This window comes from Pararge aegeria, chromosome Z, assembly GCF_905163445.1.
Source record: "Pararge aegeria chromosome Z, ilParAegt1.1, whole genome shotgun sequence".
Taxonomy (NCBI): Eukaryota; Metazoa; Arthropoda; class Insecta; order Lepidoptera; family Nymphalidae; genus Pararge; species Pararge aegeria.
Window position 1 is genome coordinate 11,428,988 of NC_053208.1, and position 18,542 is coordinate 11,447,529.

General features: G+C 37.4%; 1 protein-coding gene across 6 annotated transcripts in view; it reads right to left on the reverse strand.

The window, feature by feature from the left end:
* The window catches only part of LOC120636021 (disco-interacting protein 2), a 130,756-nt gene that overhangs the window by 15,337 nt on the left and 96,877 nt on the right, over window positions 1-18,542 (reverse strand). For all 6 annotated transcript variants that reach the window (XM_039907257.1, XM_039907256.1, XM_039907255.1 and 3 more), the window contains 4 exons: window positions 13,759-13,880; window positions 12,728-13,028; window positions 10,165-10,476; window positions 6,122-6,314 (listed from right to left, as the gene is read on the reverse strand). In XM_039907257.1, coding sequence (XP_039763191.1) covers window positions 6,122-6,314; window positions 10,165-10,476; window positions 12,728-13,028; window positions 13,759-13,880 — 928 coding nt within the window. The remainder of the gene's footprint in view (window positions 1-6,121; window positions 6,315-10,164; window positions 10,477-12,727; window positions 13,029-13,758; window positions 13,881-18,542) is intronic.

Genomic DNA, 18,542 nt, shown 5'->3' on the forward strand with positions numbered 1-18,542 from the left:
TAAAAATACATATTTAATAATTTATAAAAATTATACTCCCAATGGCTTTAAGAATAGGGGATGAAAGTTTATTCGTCAGAACTTAGGGATATCAGTTAAATTTATGGAAGGAAGGCGTGCGATGCGTTACAGTAGGTCGGGATAATAGGAGAGCGGAAGAAAGTTTGCATGTAAAACAAGACCGTGAAGACGCGGAGACCGCTATTGATAGACGTAACATAAGTATGCCAAATCATATTTATCATCATCGTAAACCTAATCAATATCCTATTATAAATTTTATGCTCGAATTTAAAAACGGATGATGCCACTTGAGGCCTCTCTTAAATTAACTTGCTCTTTGGGAGTCCTCAGAGCACCGATGTCATTCGAGCTTCCTTCGTCGATGTTATAACGGGGAGTCAGTAATTTTAAAGTTATACTGCTGTAAGCAATGGTAGTATCATTAACCTTGTATTATTCTTATACAACCAGTTAACGATATCAGATAATTTCAGGGTGGCGTGTTATCTCCTTTACTTTTTTCTATTTTTATTAACTCTATTACTCAAAACATCTCTTCCCTCTATCACATGTATGCAGATGATATCCAAATATATCGCTCATCTACCCTTCAAAATCTTGGTTCTGCTGTTGCAGCTATAAATAATGATATGGCTGCAATTTCTGAGTGGAGCAGGCAATATGGGCTAAAGGTCAATCCTGCAAAATCAAAAGCTATCGTTATTGGTAGCTCAGGAATGATCGCGAGGGTTGATTGGCTGAGCATTCCTTCTGTTATTTATAATGGCATCGCTATTCCTTTTTGTGACTCTGTTAAAGATCTTGGTGTATACCTCGGGAATTGTCATGGACAGTGCATGTCAAAGAGCTGAGTCAGAAAGTGTTTGTGGCGATGAGCTCGTTGCGAAGGCTGCAATCATTTCTTCCAATTCCGACCAAAGTTATGCTAGCACATTCTCTCTTTCTATCTATTCTCGATTATGCGGATGCAAGCTTTCTTAATCTGACCGAGGATCAGCTTAATAAACTTGAGCGTCTTCAAAATCTTGCTATTCGGTTCATATTTGGCCTTCGCAAATATGACCATGTTTCCGAATTTCGACAAAAACTCAAGTGGCTTCCTATTCGTCGTCGCCGGGATATGCATGTACTTTATCTTCTGTACTGTGTGTTATTTCATCTAAATACTCCCTCGTATTTAAAAGAGAAGTTCACTTTTCTTGGTGAGCAATCTGGTGTAAGATCGTGCCGTGCGCTGACGCTGTGTATGCCTTATCATAGGACAAAATTTTATAAGCGTTCGTTTAGCGTACGAGCTGTGGAATTGTGGAATGCGCTTCCATTGAGCATACGACGATCCAAATCACTGGCGATATTTAAAAGAGCAGTTAAGGCCCATTATATTGTTAACGACTTTTAATAGTATGTATATATGTACTTACTCATTTATTGTATGTTAAAGTATTTAATTATGTAAGTGTTGTTATTATATATATTAGTTTATTTTTATATTTATTTATTTATTATATTATTTACTTTTTATCTATTTGTGCACACTAGTTTATGTATTAGCATGTAGTTATTTGCATGTATGTATTTTAATATTTGTACCACCAGCAGTCTATTCTCCTCTTCTTTTTTTTCCTAATTCTAAGGTTGCCTGGCAGAGATCGCTATTAAGCGATAAGGCCGCCTTTTGTATTACTACTTCTTTCGATGTTTCTGTTTTTGTTATATTTTAAATGTTGTGGTATACAAATAAAGAGTTTAATAATAATAATAATTTGTTCCGCGCAATTGCAAATTGTGGAGGATTTCTTTGTACGTTTTCTTTTACGTATGTTGTATATTTTGTATAGTTCAAGGGAACAACAAATTCTGACAACGCATTGATACCGCAGACCATAAAAATCTGGTGCTCTTTTTTGACTCTTTGGAGGCATTTATTTTAATTTAAAACAAAAAACCTTCTACTAAATATTTTCACGACAGCGACATCTGTAAGGACTTCCACGTGACGCTATGAAACAGGTGAACTACGGCACTACTTCAAATGAAACGTTTTAACCGCTCGCTTCAATTTCCGCTAGATGTCAGAAACGCTGAGCTCCAGCAATTTATTAAACATGACACTAGATGGCAATAAGGGATGGTGTTCGAAACTAAAACTTTGTAAACAAAATTAAGTTTCAACCTCGCGCCCAAGTCTGCTTCTTTTATTGGAGCCGCTTACTTGCCATTGTTCATAGCTGAAGAAGACAAACAGACTTTTGTAACATCACAAGGAAGTTTTGAAGTTATTACAGTATTAATATTTGTTTTGAAATTTATCTTTATAAAAACTGCTTTACGCTGTTGATTCGTGGGTTATTGTTCTGAACTAAATGCATTTTCCTTGATGCGTAGGAAATATATTGTCACTCTTAATGGACTGCATTTTAAAATGCACAGGGAACTTCTTTGTGAAACTTAAATTCACCTTCCAATTCAAAATTAATTAATAAATTCAAGTAGGCCTAACATAAGCTCTTTTAAAACGTCAGTTTGAAGTGACTCCGCCACCGGTTCTGAATGCAGACTCTACGCAGAAGAAAGCCGGCAAGAAACTTAAGAATGAGAGTGCAGAATTTTTGGCGTATTTATTTATTTAAAACCGAGCCTGATATAAAATGAGCAAATAATATAAAAACATAGTAATAATGATATAGTTTATTAATTAGTTTAAATAAGTACAAACAAATTTTAAACTAACTTTCAAAGTACTCAAAGTCTTTTAACTCGAACAAAGAGTGCTGAAAGTCTCGTGGTTAGGAAATCTTACGGGATGAAGTTCGATCCCCGGCATGCAACTCAAACTTTTCGGAGTTATATGTGTGTTTTATAATGTCACAAGCTTTAGCAGATACCAACATGTTCCCCATAATGTTCTCAAAGTCGAGTAAAGTCTACCGTACTTGGCCAACACAGCCAGCCCAGCCTTCTAATTCGAAGGCTGGGCGAACTTTACTTATTTTTCTTTTGTATTCGAATATTTAATTAAAACTTTTAAATTTGCTCACTTATAAAAAGTGAAAGTTCTACACTGAATAATATACTTAAAATTCTTCATTATATTACACTGAATTGAAGCAGTCACAATTGGTTTTAATTCTTTGTTTACTGATTCATTTATATTTTCCCAATACGAATACCAATCACGACAAACTTAATTATCCTGCAAATAAATGAAATGGCACGAAATAATGATGCGATTTTTTTGAATACACACGAAAATGTAGAATTGACATAAATGTTTGCTCTTTGAGCGTTTAATTAAAATTGAGCGTTAACGTTACTGTTGATGACACTTTAATGAAAAATTTGGGCTTTATTTACAAATTCATCATTTATAATCGAAAAGGTGGTGTTGGCGGCTTATATACAACTATAATGAATATTTATATAACAGGCTATTTACTTAACCCGGCAATATGTTTACGTGCCGGCTCAATTCTTATGGGATAGTTGTCTTATGAGTGGGAATTTCGGGGTTCGATTACCGGCAGGGGCATTTTGATGATTTTCTTTTCTGGTTAGGTGGAAGGCTTCGGCCGCGGCTTACCACCCTACAAGCGATTAAGGGTTCCGGCACAATGCCGCATAGAAACCGAATATGTGCATGGTTTTAACATAACTGCCATTACTTTTACAGGTTAGCCCGCTGCGGATATGATGCCGCGTAGAAACACATTACGGGCAGTGGCATGCACAAAAGCACTGCCTACCCTAAAATTTATATATAACTCATATAAGAGGAGGATTTTTTCCGTTTTATACAATTTTCCACCTGTAAGGTAATGCTGCATACACTGGTAAGAAACCCAGTGCACGCCGCCGATTACGTAAGTTAATTTAACTGCCATAGTCTGCATTAGTCCGCTACCATGTAATACAGCATCATCACTTTCTAATGCCAAGGGCTAACTTGTAGTGGAATAAAATAAAACAATTAACTAACCGCAAGGCAATGCTTATTTTTTTAAAACCGGCTTTTATATATTTTTTTTTAGTATCAGACCTTATAGTAATAGACACTTAATTTTTCAAGCTAATAAAAAAATTATTGAAATAGGTACATATTAAATCCCCGTGTAGTGGGCGTCACCGAAATACAGGAGGGGAGTTTAAGTATATAGGTAGGTGAGGAACCCACGCGCCCATAATATTATGCTACGCAATTTTAACGAGGGGAAGGGATAAATTATATTTAAATGTATCGCAACCTCTGGACTAATTTTCATCTACTACTTCCAGTTCCACACATCCGAACTGAAACTTTGCACAGATATAATGAAGCGATAAAACTACAATAAATAATCATCATCATCATGATGATCAATAGCCTATAACAGTCCACTGATGGACTAAAGGCCTCTCCCAACGGGAGGGTGATCGCCGTGGATGGCAGTAGCAGCACAGAGGTGAGAGAGCTATTACCCTTTCTCCTTTATATTACCCTAGTCACACAACACTCGCAGGAAGATTACGGATAGTGGAAACTTTATTCATATCTGCGAATGTTTTGGGTCGCTAACTATGGACCTCATAAGAAATCGTAGGCAGTCACTCAGCGGATGATACTCGGAGTATCTCAACTCAATCGAATCAGAAATGGGGAGATCCCTACTATAGCTAGATTAGCTCAACGAGTTGCGAAACTGAAATACATTGATAGGGGTACGTAGCATAGGGAAGCGGTAGACGTTTGGGGTCCCAGCGTGCGGAAATGCTTGTTTCAATTTTGGAACTCTCTATAAAAGTAATATGCCCAGCAGTGGACGTCAATCGTGGTGATGGTAATGTTGAGGATTGCTAAAAGCGCGTCTTGTGATTGGTCGTAATTGCACAATTCGTCACCGATTTCGCGGGCTTCTGCTTTAAAATCTTTCATTATTGCACATGCCCAGCCCATGATGATGATGATGATTACTATGACGATAATGATGATGATCAGGATTGCTAAAGCGCGTCTTGTGATAAGTCGCAAGTGTGCACTCCACCGATTGGACGGGCCGGACGCGTAGATTTGCCCTCCGCTTTAAAATGTCTCATTAATGCAAACGACGAGCAGTGGACGTCAATCGGTTGTTGTGATGGTGAAGGTGATGATGGTCGTGATGAGGATTGCTAAAGCGCGTCTTGTGATAAGTCGCAAGTGTGCACGCCACCGATTGGGCGGGCCGAACGCGTAGATTTGGCCTCCGCTTTAAAATGTTTCATTAATGCGCATGGCACGGCGGCGCGGCGTTGCAATTGTGTTCAACGAGCCAGACGACATGTCAAGCACGTGAAACATTCTTGCAAATTCATTTCACAAACGCCAAACGTGCCCGTTGCTTGGCAACAAACTATCACGCTGCTGTAATGCTCCAACGTTGAACGCACAAAAGGCATTATTCCCACGTTCAAGGGGGCCCGAATGCAGGCAATACCTTTGTAAAGGAGAATGTATAACGATTTTATCAATACCCCTCTCGTTATAGAATACTAAGTCAGCTTAAAAAGTTTCCTACTGATATTTTTTTTTTCTTCCACAACGGGTTAGCCCTTATCTGTAATCTCATCTGGTGGCAAGCAATTGTGCAGTCAAGGGCATGGTAACGGGCTTATCTGGTTAACGTCATTGTAGTTATATTAAAATAATAACCGATTACCATTAGTCGTTTTCAACGCGACATTGTACCGTAACGCTCAATCGCTTCGCAGCACTTCTTTGTCGGTAGAATGGTAACTAGCCACGGCCGAACCCACCGGCTCACCGGACCTAACATATAATAAATCCCAATCCCCCTGCCGGGTTCCAATTCCAGACTTCCCGCTCACCATTGGGAGGTCATCAGTAATTAATACTGTGGTACCTACTGGGAAAATAGCACAAACCTAGTATGTATTTTACTTTTAATTGGTATAACAAATATTTCAGGAGTCATTTTTTAATTTTATAAAAAAAATACTGTAACTTGTATTATTACTAAGTCGCCGTCATTTACATCAGTCCTCCTTTTAATTGAAGTCCGCTTAACATTGGTTTTCGTTTTTTTCGTAAAGGTATATAACTGTGCATTTAATCCTAACTTACCGAGTAACAATGACGCCCATAGCAGATCCGTCTGCAGCAGATGTGTGTTCAATGTGCGCTGGACAGTCCTCCAAGGGTCGCGGCGGAGGTATCCAATCGCGAGGCGGCCTCGGCAGCTTCTCCGTTGACACCCACTGCAATGATGGCCAGCCCCGAAAAGACACCACATCACCAGATGATGTTTTCGGTAAACCTGTGTATCAAATTTTAATATTATAAAAGCATTTATTAAACTTGCATTTAAATAGTTTTATGGGCCTCACAAGAAGGCTTTGAGTCACTTAGCGGGCGATGTAGAGAGCGTTGCTCGGCGTATCTCTACGTGACGCAAGCGGCATAAAACCGTGGAATTTGGAAAAGACCTAGGTCCAGCTGCAGTGGACGTCTAACGGTTGCTATAATGTTGATTACACTTGCTTGATGGTCGCGGTTACAGCCTAATTGTTAGGAATTCGACTTCCAATACCTACTGGAAGACCAAGTTCGATATGTAAGTTTCCAGAGAGCTCACAATAATGATGTTGTAAAAAAACTTCTGAACTGAACAGGATAGCTTCTGTGTTTAAGCTTGGTGGATTTGATATCAGAAGAAATACCTACAGAACTAGGTAGTGTCCAAAATATGATGATGGGCCGAAAAGTGGCTAAAGGAACTAAATACTCCCAATTGAAATGGAGTTAACAGCGTAATTTTTAAGCGTTCTAAGTTTATGGAGTGAGTTTTTGTGTCCTTTGTCCTGATATAATACGTGGTAATGCTATTTCTGACTTATCAGGAATATTGAAACGTTTATACCTTTTAATTATAGGTAAATCAGATTTTGTCTAATATCTACATATTTTAATGCGTTCTTTCTCTGCAATCAACAATATCAACGTGTGTTTAACGCCTTTGGTTGCCTGGAAGAGATCGCTATGTAGCGATAAGGCCGCAGATTGTATACTTTTTGTTAAATATTTATTTATAATTATACTATATGTTTATGTGGTGTACAATAAAAGTGTATTCATTCATTCATCAACCCACTACCGGCCCACTGCACGGCACGGGACTTCTCTCAGAATAAGAAGAGCTTAGGCCTTACTCTAACACTCAGGTACTTATTGGATGCCTCCACACGCCTTTGTGCCGCCCTCACATTATTATGGAGAACTCTCGGGCATGTAGGACTGATTATATCAATAACCGTTCAATCAAGTGATATTTTAACTGCCCAAATTAAAAATCCACATAACTCCGAAATTTAGAGGTTAGGGGAGACACCTAAATGGAGGCCGAAGCCCTAACTACTGAGTTATCATTACTTTAGTTTATTAGTAATACGTGCAGCCATATACACGATCATAACGCAGCAACAAGAGTAGGTACATATAGTAGCACGTACACAAGCTATCCCTATTCCGTTGCCTTGAGTCATCATTGTTTATCCAACAAAATTATTTATTAGTAAGCGTAACCAGGCCATGATTTCCTCTTATTAGGGTGCGTTTCAACTGGAGCAGTGCAATGACGTGCAAATAAATACATTGTACCGTATAAGAGACTTTAGGTACACTATAACTGGGATATCAACTTGAGGAATAACTTCAAAACAGGAACGTTTCGATTATGATGAATTTCTCGTGTTCTGAGTTTACAGTTTTGAAGAATATTGTTCGTTCAATGTAAATTTCAATATTTTTGCTATATTTTACGACACACAAATCTGTGTTATATTTATATATTTAATAACCACTATTTCCGGATATGTTGGCTATGATTGGCAATGATTGAGTATTTTGGAGAATCGGTGTGGTGCAAAGTATTTTAAAAATAAGACCTCCCGCAGCGTTCGTTTGTCTGAACGCAATAAGCTCAAAACCAGGAGAACTGGTAGCAAACCGATTTCAATGGACGGAATAATTTTTGAGGACGATTTCGTGGTACAATTCATAAAGACTTGTGTAAATTAACTGAAAATCATTATTTAAGATGTTATGAAAAATCATGCTGATTGGGAGCTCGCGCGTGTGCCACGTAAACTAATCGAATTACTGAAGACACGCACATTACGCAATTATACACCCTAAAAAATTCCATTGAACTGTAGCAAAGTTATGTTTGTAATTGTAATTTATCTTCTACGATTATTTTATGGAAATAAAATGTTTACGTATATATAATATTACGTAGAAAAAAATCACCATCTCTTTAAGAATTGTATCTAGTTTAACGCCAGAAATAACAATCTTATACAAAATTTCATCTAGTAATTAGTATCAGGCAGTATTAAGAAAAAATTCAGACGTTCGTGGGCAGCGACTCTGCTTTCTGAGTCCAAGGGTTCGATAAATGTGCTTCAGTGTCTGGGTGTTTATATGTCTATTATAAGTATTCATGTATATTATTCATATAAAAATTCATCACACATCTTAGTACGCATAACACAAGCTACGTTTTCTTTGGGGCTAGATGGCGATGTGTGTGTCGTAGTATATTTATTATTTCTATCATTTATTTATATACATTTTTGTAATTATTATTTATAAGACTACGAGAGCACGAATAAGTGTAATCTTCGATAAGACGATATATTGACTGATATAGATTGATTATGATCCATTAATTTCGGATAAATAACTTTCCCTATTTCTAGCAATTCGAAAACATGGATACATTTTTATAACTTTCTTTATGGTATGCAATTCTACGCGAACAAAACTCAGTGGGTAAGCGTTCGCCCACTGAAATGACCGCCGAGCTGCCAGTTCGGCCACTGTTGTTTACTTTGGCTATGTACATATTGGATCTTTACCATCTCAAATATTTGCAGGATTGGAAATAAAATTAAATCATATATATTACCCCTGATTAATAAATGTCGCATAACATCGGGATGGTTTTGCAGTGCTTTGTCACACTGCAACTGACATCTTAGGCCACCTTTTATAATAAGGACCTAAAAATACTCTAAGATGAGCTACATTTTAACAACCACTTGACGCAACAGACTATTCCTTGCTTTTAAAAATATTTGCAGGATTGGAAATAAAATACATCAAAGATTAAAAATACTCGAGTAGGATAAACATAAACGAAAAAGGCTGTTACGACACCACGATGAAAAGAATATGTGGGCATATATTTTTCTCGTGGGAAGCCTAAGGTTGCTAGTTAAAAGTTAAATACAATTCTGATTCTACAATTCACAGATTTTTATTTGATGCACAAAATAGTAAATCAAGCTTAAACTTGTATGGCATGTCCAGCCGTGGCTGGATACCCAAAAAGACAAGCCCAAATTATTGAACGTTCCGGTACGGTGCCTCGTAAAACCGATTAGGGGTATTGGGTTAATGAAACTGCCATACCAGTAACAGGTTCGCCTGCTGCAATCGTAGGACTTTATCATACCTTAAACACTAAATATGCTTGCAGACAGAGGCTTACATTTTTGATCTGGAATTTTTCTGTTCATAATTAAGCTTGTAGCCTGGAGTTAGAAAATTGGTGGTGCCTCGTAGAGCACTATAGCTATTAATATCACTAGCATGTGGGAGCGATCGTTAAAACCCGTCGATCCGTATTGGAGCTCCGCATACAGGTCAAAGCTTTAAACACCTCGCTCCTACGTGAGGATGCGTATTTCGTATGTCCAGCCGTTGAAAAGGCTGTGGAGTATAATTTGAAATACCCAAACATCGGCAACACATACCTACTCAGATTGTCTGCACAGCAACGTCGGGCCTACATTACAACATAGCATTTTAATAGTGGTGATGGTAGTTTGATTTGAACTCGTGTTCCCGATGCGTCTTTCGGTGACTAAGACCTGTGGTCTGAGACAGGTGACAGTCTTGGCGAGTATAAGCCGTCGCTGGATGAAAAGCGGTTATGTGCGAAATCATTCCCGTAACCCAGTCACTATAGGCAGTCAGTTGGAAAACCATGGATAGAAATATTCGCTAGACCGTGTAGAGAAGCAGCGATGATAATTTGCCAACGAAAAAGAATAACGAGGTGTTTCTGTTATAATATATCATAATTAAGATTACGGACTCACCTTTCAAGCAAGCATCAGAAGTCAAAGCATACTGGATACCACACGAGCCGAGCAGAAAACCGACTTGTTGGAGACCCGCGTCGCGTCTAGTCAATGGCACTTCTATAGGCACGGGAACGATGCCCGCTTGCAGACAGCCGTAAAAGGCGCACATGAAATTGATTGGATCATTGTTAGGATACACTAACGCCACCCTGTCGCCAGGCTTAATTGAATTGTCTCCAGTGAGTGGACCGCCGCTACTGCTTTTCGAAGTAAACGTTCTATTTAATACTGCATGCGCTATTTTCAGAGATCTGCTCAGTAGCTTCCCTGTGGACAAAACAAATATTTACAATTCCGTGTTGGCAAAGCAATCACTGATCGTTGTCTTTGCATATTTTTTTAGTTACGAGGGTTTTCTTCGAACTCTTGTTAACAGCAGCTTTCGGTTTATTTACTTTTGTAGTGTAAGTTTTCCAGTTATCAACTCCGTAAGACGTAACAAACACACGTAAAACGTTACAGCTCCGGTGATTCCGGTGTTAACTTGAAAACTTATACTAAGGCCTCAGAAATTTTGTTTACGTGTACTTATAAAAGGTAACCTTTCTGAGAATATAAAATTTGAAGCAATACTAAAACTTCGGCGTACAAGTTCACAATACAAGTTGAAAAGGATTTTGTAATGGAACTTGCGGGTGAATTATAAAACAAAGCACCCGGGGTAAATGCCTTTGACATCAAAGGTGAGGGTAGCGCTTTAGAAACATTTGTTTAACAGATTGATTTCCAAGGTATTGGACATTTGTATTTTATACTACGTAAGGTAAGGGTTTATTGAACTGCTCTGCCATCTTTGCACGCATTTTTAATTTCCACCATAACATCAGGTGATACGTAGTCAAGCCTCAACGAGTAAAACTACTGGTTCGTCGAAGACCCTAGCTATTAGGAAAATATACTATTACATTTTCAATTTAGATACGTAAGGGAACTAACAAGAAAAGTCTCAGGACAATATTCCCGGGCCTTTTAAAAAATAGCCTTTGTTGTTGACATTTTTTTCTCTTCATTATTTGGAGTCACATTTAACCGATGCTGAGGAAAATTTAGCAGAGAGATGGCTGGAGACCGACATATAATACTTTTTATTGATGTTGGAAAATAGTAATTGCACTTGGCGTTTCTAAAGAGCTCATAAAGTAAGTAAGCCTTCTTGAAATAAATAAATTTAGATTTTTTTGACTTTTGATCCCGGAAAAAGGAACGCTTCCTCTAAGATTTTTGAAAAACCTAAAAGAATGCGAACGTAATTACGGACTACAGCTAGGAAAATATAAAGTAAAAGCACGAGGGCTGACAGCAGTTTTCAAACTTTTTCTCTTTCAATCAGTGTCTTACACCGTTAAAAAGTTTAAAAAAAACCAGCCACATCCGGTGACTTTTCAAAGTTGCAAAAGTTGGGAAAGCAATCGCAATTTATATCAAGTTCCGCCTCAAATCGGCGCCGATAAACTTTCTTAAGTTTGTTAATGAAGGTGATATTCAGCAGCATGAAATTTCTACCGAGTTAAAAGGAATAAAACGTTAATACCTCCTGCCAAGTAAATAAACAACTTTATTGAAATCAAAAAACGAAAAAGCTATCGAATTATAAAACAAAACGTAAATATAGCGATTTAGTTTTTATTGCAGGTCCTCCTTCATGTAATAGAGTCTATATATTAAGGGCACAGCAATAATTTTACTATTATACACCTTTCAGGTTAGCCCGTTTCTATATTAGATTGCATCACCACTTGTGGTTATCAATCAAAAATACTTTATTGCACACAAGAAAAAAAAAAAAAAAGAGACAAAAACAACAAAGGTACAAATAAATTTGTGTAACAAAGGCGGCCTTATCACTTATAGTGATTTCTTCCAGGCAACCATTACTAAGTTTCCGTTAGGATCTAGTACAGTGGCGACGTTTGCTTTAAAGAACGCTGTGGTAAGTGATGATACATCCAAGATCTTGCTAACGAAAATAGTTATTTGACAAACTGCACTAGTACTCCCTAGTATTGGTACTATAGTACCTGTACAGATACTATGTTCAAGATATACTAAAGAAATAAAATTAACATTTTAAAGTAGGTATAAGTTACGAAAATGAATTTACGGTGAGCTGATTTCTTTCTTTACCATAAAAATTTTTAATAAATAATTTTATAATGCCTACAGTGTAAATCTAAAAAATAAAAAATTACTTTTTGAACTACTAACAAACAAAATAAAAAGTAAAGTAGGAAGTTGTTGCTTTTTATTCTATGAATTTCAATTACAATTGATGTATTATAAGTAATTAATACTGTATATAGCTGTAAGCCGTGCACAGGTAAATAAGCAATTTTTTAAGTCCCCCAAAAACGTTACTCTATATGCTCTTCCGGAATAAAAAGTATCCTCTGTCCATCTCCAGGGTGAAAGCTATTTTCATTAAGATTATTGCAGTACTTGAGCCGAAAAGAATTAAAAAACAATTAAACAATCATGTTTATATTAATATGTGCGAAAATTATCAGCAAAAAAAACTTACCAAATGTGAGTGAGTTACTAAGTTTTCCGTTAGGATCTAGTACAGTGGCGACGTTTGCTTTAAAGGACGCTGTTCCGTATCTTTGTAGAGCTGCTTCGAGGTTTCTCGGCAGACCAGCTGGCACCACGAGCTGTTCGCCAACAGCAGGTGTCATGGTGCCGCCTTCTGGTTTCGGCGCATTAGGATCTTTTGGATTGGCTGCAATCTCTAACTCTATGTCATCGTCTTCGTAGAATTCTGGTAACGGTCTGCGCTTGGGTCGCTTTAGCGTATTAAGGAGTTGTTGTATTTTGGCTGACACCTGCAGGTTTATAAACGAAATAAATAAAGAGAAAATGCAAAATACACGTTCGTATTTAAATTAAAGTAAAAAAAAGTTCGGCGAAAGACGCTTAACGCTGTGGAATTCTTATGCATTGAAAGACCGCAACAAACAGTTAGATTTACGTTACATTATTGTAGGCTACGCCTTAGATTAGCCAATCTTAACAGTTTTAAAATCCATTTAAATGTTCGAAAAAGGCAAGGCATTGCCAATCAACCGACGATGTTCGTACCACCGAAGCCTAAATTATTATATGCCTTTTTATAAGTCTATTGTATTTGATATTTATATATTTGTTATATCTTCCAAGTATCAGAAGAAGTACGTACTATTATGTTTAAGGATAGAGGTGCGGATATTAGGCTGTTATCTAGGTTACATCCTCATTAGTGATTATGCGAAGTGTTTAATCGCGATGTTTCTTAGCAATACTTGATGAATATTTGTTCAAGCTTTAAAGAATTATCAGCTGTATGTTTTCAGATATTATGGGGATTTAAGTGATACGGTTGATATTTTATTTAAATTCCTTGTCGTTGTTGCTCTACACATGTACCTATCACCTGAAAGCAGGCTCATAGTTGTTCTTACGTGTGTTTACGTGCCACTAGGGAGATAGGAGTGCGTCGGATGTTATAGTTGCGGTTTCAAAAATAAAAATGATTACTTGTAAAGGTGTATAGTTTAAAAGTGTTTTGCGGTTGACCTTCCATCTGCCGGTGCCAGTCCCCGTATCTTCCGGTTGGGCGTAACACTGCACGCGGTCTGCAATATGAGCGCCACCACGTCGGGCCCCAGACGTCGTGTGTGTTACATCTGGCTGAATATCTGATGACAAAGGCCGTTCTTAATGTTAAACTGGCTTAACAATATGAATAGTCTCAGCATATGAACGTCCCACGGCTGGGTTCATGCCTCTTTCTCGTAACATGTACTTACACGCCCTTTAATACCTGGTATTATAGTATATATACAACGGTAACAGAACTACGAAATAATATTGAGGGATGCATATGTAAATTTTCATAAGGAAATCAACCTATAAAAGGATTTCGGAACCCCGATTCCGCACCCCAACGGGTTCCTATAGGTGTACTCAGAATCCGACGTCCACTATGTTCGACACTAAGCGGTCCGTATCAGAAACGTGGATGAAAAACGCTTCAAACGATATAACTGAACGACAACCGCATAAGGATGCCAAAGCTAACGGTGCTCTTTATTTCATTCTTCTACAAGTTAGCCTTTGACTGCAATCTCACCTAGTGGTATGTATGTATAGACTACATAATTACCACTTGGTGAGATTGCAGCAAAAAATATAACGAATTAACTTGTTATAACTAAGTAGTTGAGTAGTATTAGATTCATACGGTCTGTACGCGGCATCGTAACGGAACGTTAAATGGCTTGGCGGAACGTCTTCAGCTATGGGTAATTACCAGCTTGGTAATTAATTAGCCATAGCTGAACCGGACCAGACAAGTGATAATTCAGCAATTAATAAATTAACGAATTACCCTACCGAGGATCGAGCTCGGTACCTCCCAATTCAGGAGGTCGCATAAACCATCTGATTCTGGGCACACTCACATAAGCATTCTGAGCATACACTGTTAAATATAATGAGATTCAGAGCATACCCTTTCTACGCAGTTCCTATGCAGCATTAATGATAATTATCATATGATGGTTGTTTATCACAATCACGACAAAAGCTTATTATATAACCAGGAACTAACAAGTTATCCTGGCAACTCGTGATCCGTAGTCAGCTGTCAAACATGCTTTTAGAAAAAATTACAACCATTGCCTTAAAATCAAAACATTTTTCATGTTTACAAATTCAACTATTAAACTCTAACATTGCAATTGATTAAATATAATTTTAACGCTCTCCACCTGCGATGATCTTCATCAGATGTTCACTAAAATCACAAAAACACGCGAGGCATAACTTAGTTAATAAAATCAATGCTACCCAATAAAAGTTATGCGTGACCGTCGTTGCCGAAACATACTCACTTACACAAATCTTTTTTCAAGTTGCTTAAAAAGAGACAGTGTGAAAGAATGAATACCCCGGAGAAAAAATTACAAAAATGCAAACATAGTAGATCGGTAAGTTAGTACGTTATTCAGATCCTTCGAAACAGCCTCTATACATGTGTACCACGCCTATTTAACCAGCTCCCAAAAGGAGGTGTATGCAGAGGCGGCAATAAATGCAAACCGAGCGAACTGCTCGAACAAGTTTGAGCATTGTTCCAAAGGATTGCGTACGGATGTAAGATAAAATTTGATATTGACAGCAAAATGCACGGGGACTATTCGTATAGTCGCCGGTCTTGGAACAATGGCGTGCCAAGTTTTCTATGAGGATTTCAGAAACTTATCTAGCTATGACCAAAACGTTAATTCAATCTCTTATGTTAGCCGGTTTGATGTGTGTTTGTCTTGTTTCACGAATTGATTTTATTTTTTATAAACAGACTGGATAGCGACGACGGCTAATTTTTACACACGAATAATTTACTGTAGGATGGAACCAAAGCGTCGTTCTATTATTACCTCTTCTAGCGATATAGGTGAACGTATTTTGGTATTACGGTATCGCTGGTCTCAAACGCTACTTTTTGCACGAAAAACAGACTCATTATACAAAACCTAGTGCTGAAATATGAAGACGTAAACGTACATAGATAGGGGTTCTTCATAACCGGGACGTTCGATGACACACTTTTGAAGAGAATGATTCGATTTAAACCAACCAGGTAATAAATAGCTAGTAAGCTCATGCATAACGTGGTTATTATTAAATACCGTAACTTATGAAGAGAACTTGCGACCGATAAGTACTGTGCGACAGAATACATTATAGTGACGGAAGTGTAACGTATACAACGTCTAAATGAAAACCGAAATAATACTTCACATGCTTTAGAGGTGCATATGTGCTGTCTCTTAGACATGTCTGTAAAACCGAAACCTAAAAGTTTTTGAGTAAATCACTGCCTTAGTGTTTGCTGAAAGAAATCAGATACAGCCCTGACATCAGCAGAATTTAAATCATGTGACTCTTGTCACTTTATTAGGTACGCGTCGCGTAGCGTAGGTACTATGCCCGTGTCAGTCTTTTATCATCAATAGGGTTGTCATAACTAATCACTTGGAATGTTTTTAATTCGTTTGTATGGAAAAATAAATAAGCTTCTATTGATTTAATACTTTTATAGGTTGATTCCTTATGAAAATTTACATATGCATCCCTCAATATTATTTCATAATTCTGTTACCGTTGTATATAGACTAGAATACCAGGTATTAAGGGGCGTTTAAGTAATCATGTTACGAGAATGAGGTTAACCATGTATATTAAATATTAAATGACAAAGAAGTAGAGGAAAATAGAGAGAAGAATAAGTTTGATGGAAGAGAAGAGACTCACATATAGAGTGATAAGAGTAATTCCGATAATAACAATATCTTTAAAGTATATTTATAATTGCTAGCCTTCAGGCTGCCTTTCTACCAAGGTGCCACGAATGTGCCACGAAGGTACGATCCCTGTGTTCCATCGCTAATATGCGAAGCCGAGCTAATCGAAATGACAATGAACTATGAGAGCTTTGTTGTTATGGTGTTATTTTAATATATTATGCTAAACAACAGAAATAAACTAAGAGAAAGGTGATTTCACAATGGTTGATCTAAAGGACATTCTGTGAAAGCCGATCCGGTGAACACAATGACCAAATGTGTAACAGTCTAAATGGTATTTTTTTACTAGAAGACTTCCGAACAAGACGTTCTGGCCAGTCCATTTTTTCCATGTATGATACGCCAATCTACGTGATTTTTTTTGTTGAGGGATACTGGTCACATAAGGTGTAAGTTGTTCATTAAATCAAAAAAGCTTGCACAAATGCAATATATACGCTACTTCTTTGTAGTGGTTATTAATATAATTTTTATATTAGCAATCTAACCCTTATAACAAGAACGAGATACAAAAACGACTCTGATATAATAAGAAGAATAAGCCAGATTGAAACGTAAAAAAGAAGCAAAAAACATCTTAGAGCAATGTAAACTAAAATAAAGAAGTAAGAATGGTTTTGATGAAACAATCACTAGAAGACCGCCATTGAGAATTAAACTTTGACGTCGCTCGTTTGCGAGGTAATTAAACTTTTTTATCCTGATCCGAGGTAATCTTAGGAGCTCAGCAGTTCCCAGATCGGTAGAATCTCTTTTATAGAAGATTAAACAAGTGAGCTTATAGAAAAACTATGATTAAAGTAACACTTCAGTGAACCAGCTTGCTTTGTTAGAAATCCCTATAGGAAAACACTTTACAAAGTAACTTAATAACTTGAAGCTCGAAGAAATACTTAAATCACTTCATCCTTATATTATTGTTAGTATTAAAATAAAAGCCTGTTTATTTTTACCTCAGATATTGTTGAAATATTTTCAACGCAAGATTTCATGGCTCAACAAAGTGTAGTAGATTGTCATCAATCATGAGTATTTCTGTTCGCACGGTGTAGTTAAGGGTGCACTATAGGTCAAACAACAAACAGCAACTAGTCTATCCCTGTAATAACCAACGCTGTTACCCCGAATCAATAACAATAGGCAAATGTTTGTAGGGAAATCACAAACAAGCCATAGTCCCTAAATCCTTTAAATCCACGGCGTGTGGCCCGCAATTTCCTGACTGTAAGCGGTTATGGTAACGCCGTTAGTAGTTAAGCATACTACTAACTGGACGGTATTAAATTTTTGCATACCTAAAGCAAGCTTAAACACTAGTTGCTGCAACTAGCTTTCTTTCAGTCGCGAAAAAATTTGCACTACTTCTAACTTGTATATCTATAAAATCTGGTTGTGCCCCGTTAAACTGTCTGCGGTTGATATTTTGTAATTTTTTGAAGATTTCCGTTGTCTGTCTCCGAAAATCTTCATCAGATCTATATGAAATGGAACTAGGGCCCCTTTTATCAGAGAAATAAAATAATTATTTTGCATCTTATTTAAATCCGTTTATCAATGACAACCGAATTGATAACCTGCATTTTGAAGTTAGTCGGCTTAAATAGGCGTAGATTCCGCTGCCGCCCCAAAAGACTTGATCTATTAAAACAGTCCATTATTCGTTGTCGGCAATTCAATTGTTATAAGGTAGATATTAATTAATCCGAAATAAACATCAGTTCTACTAGTAACCGTATATATTTAATCCACGACATACCAGCTTTGCCATAAACAGATAACAGGTGACGGCAGACCAGAATACATTGACACACCCCTCCTCTTTCCACGGATGTCGTACGAGGCGACTAAGGAAATATAACGGAGAACAGGACTATCCCGTCTGCCCAGGGTTGATGAGTCCAGCAGTGGAATGTAACAGGCTATTGATGAAACAGGTAACGTATTCGAAAAAAAATAAACCTTGCCAAGATTCAGCTTTCAGTAAATATC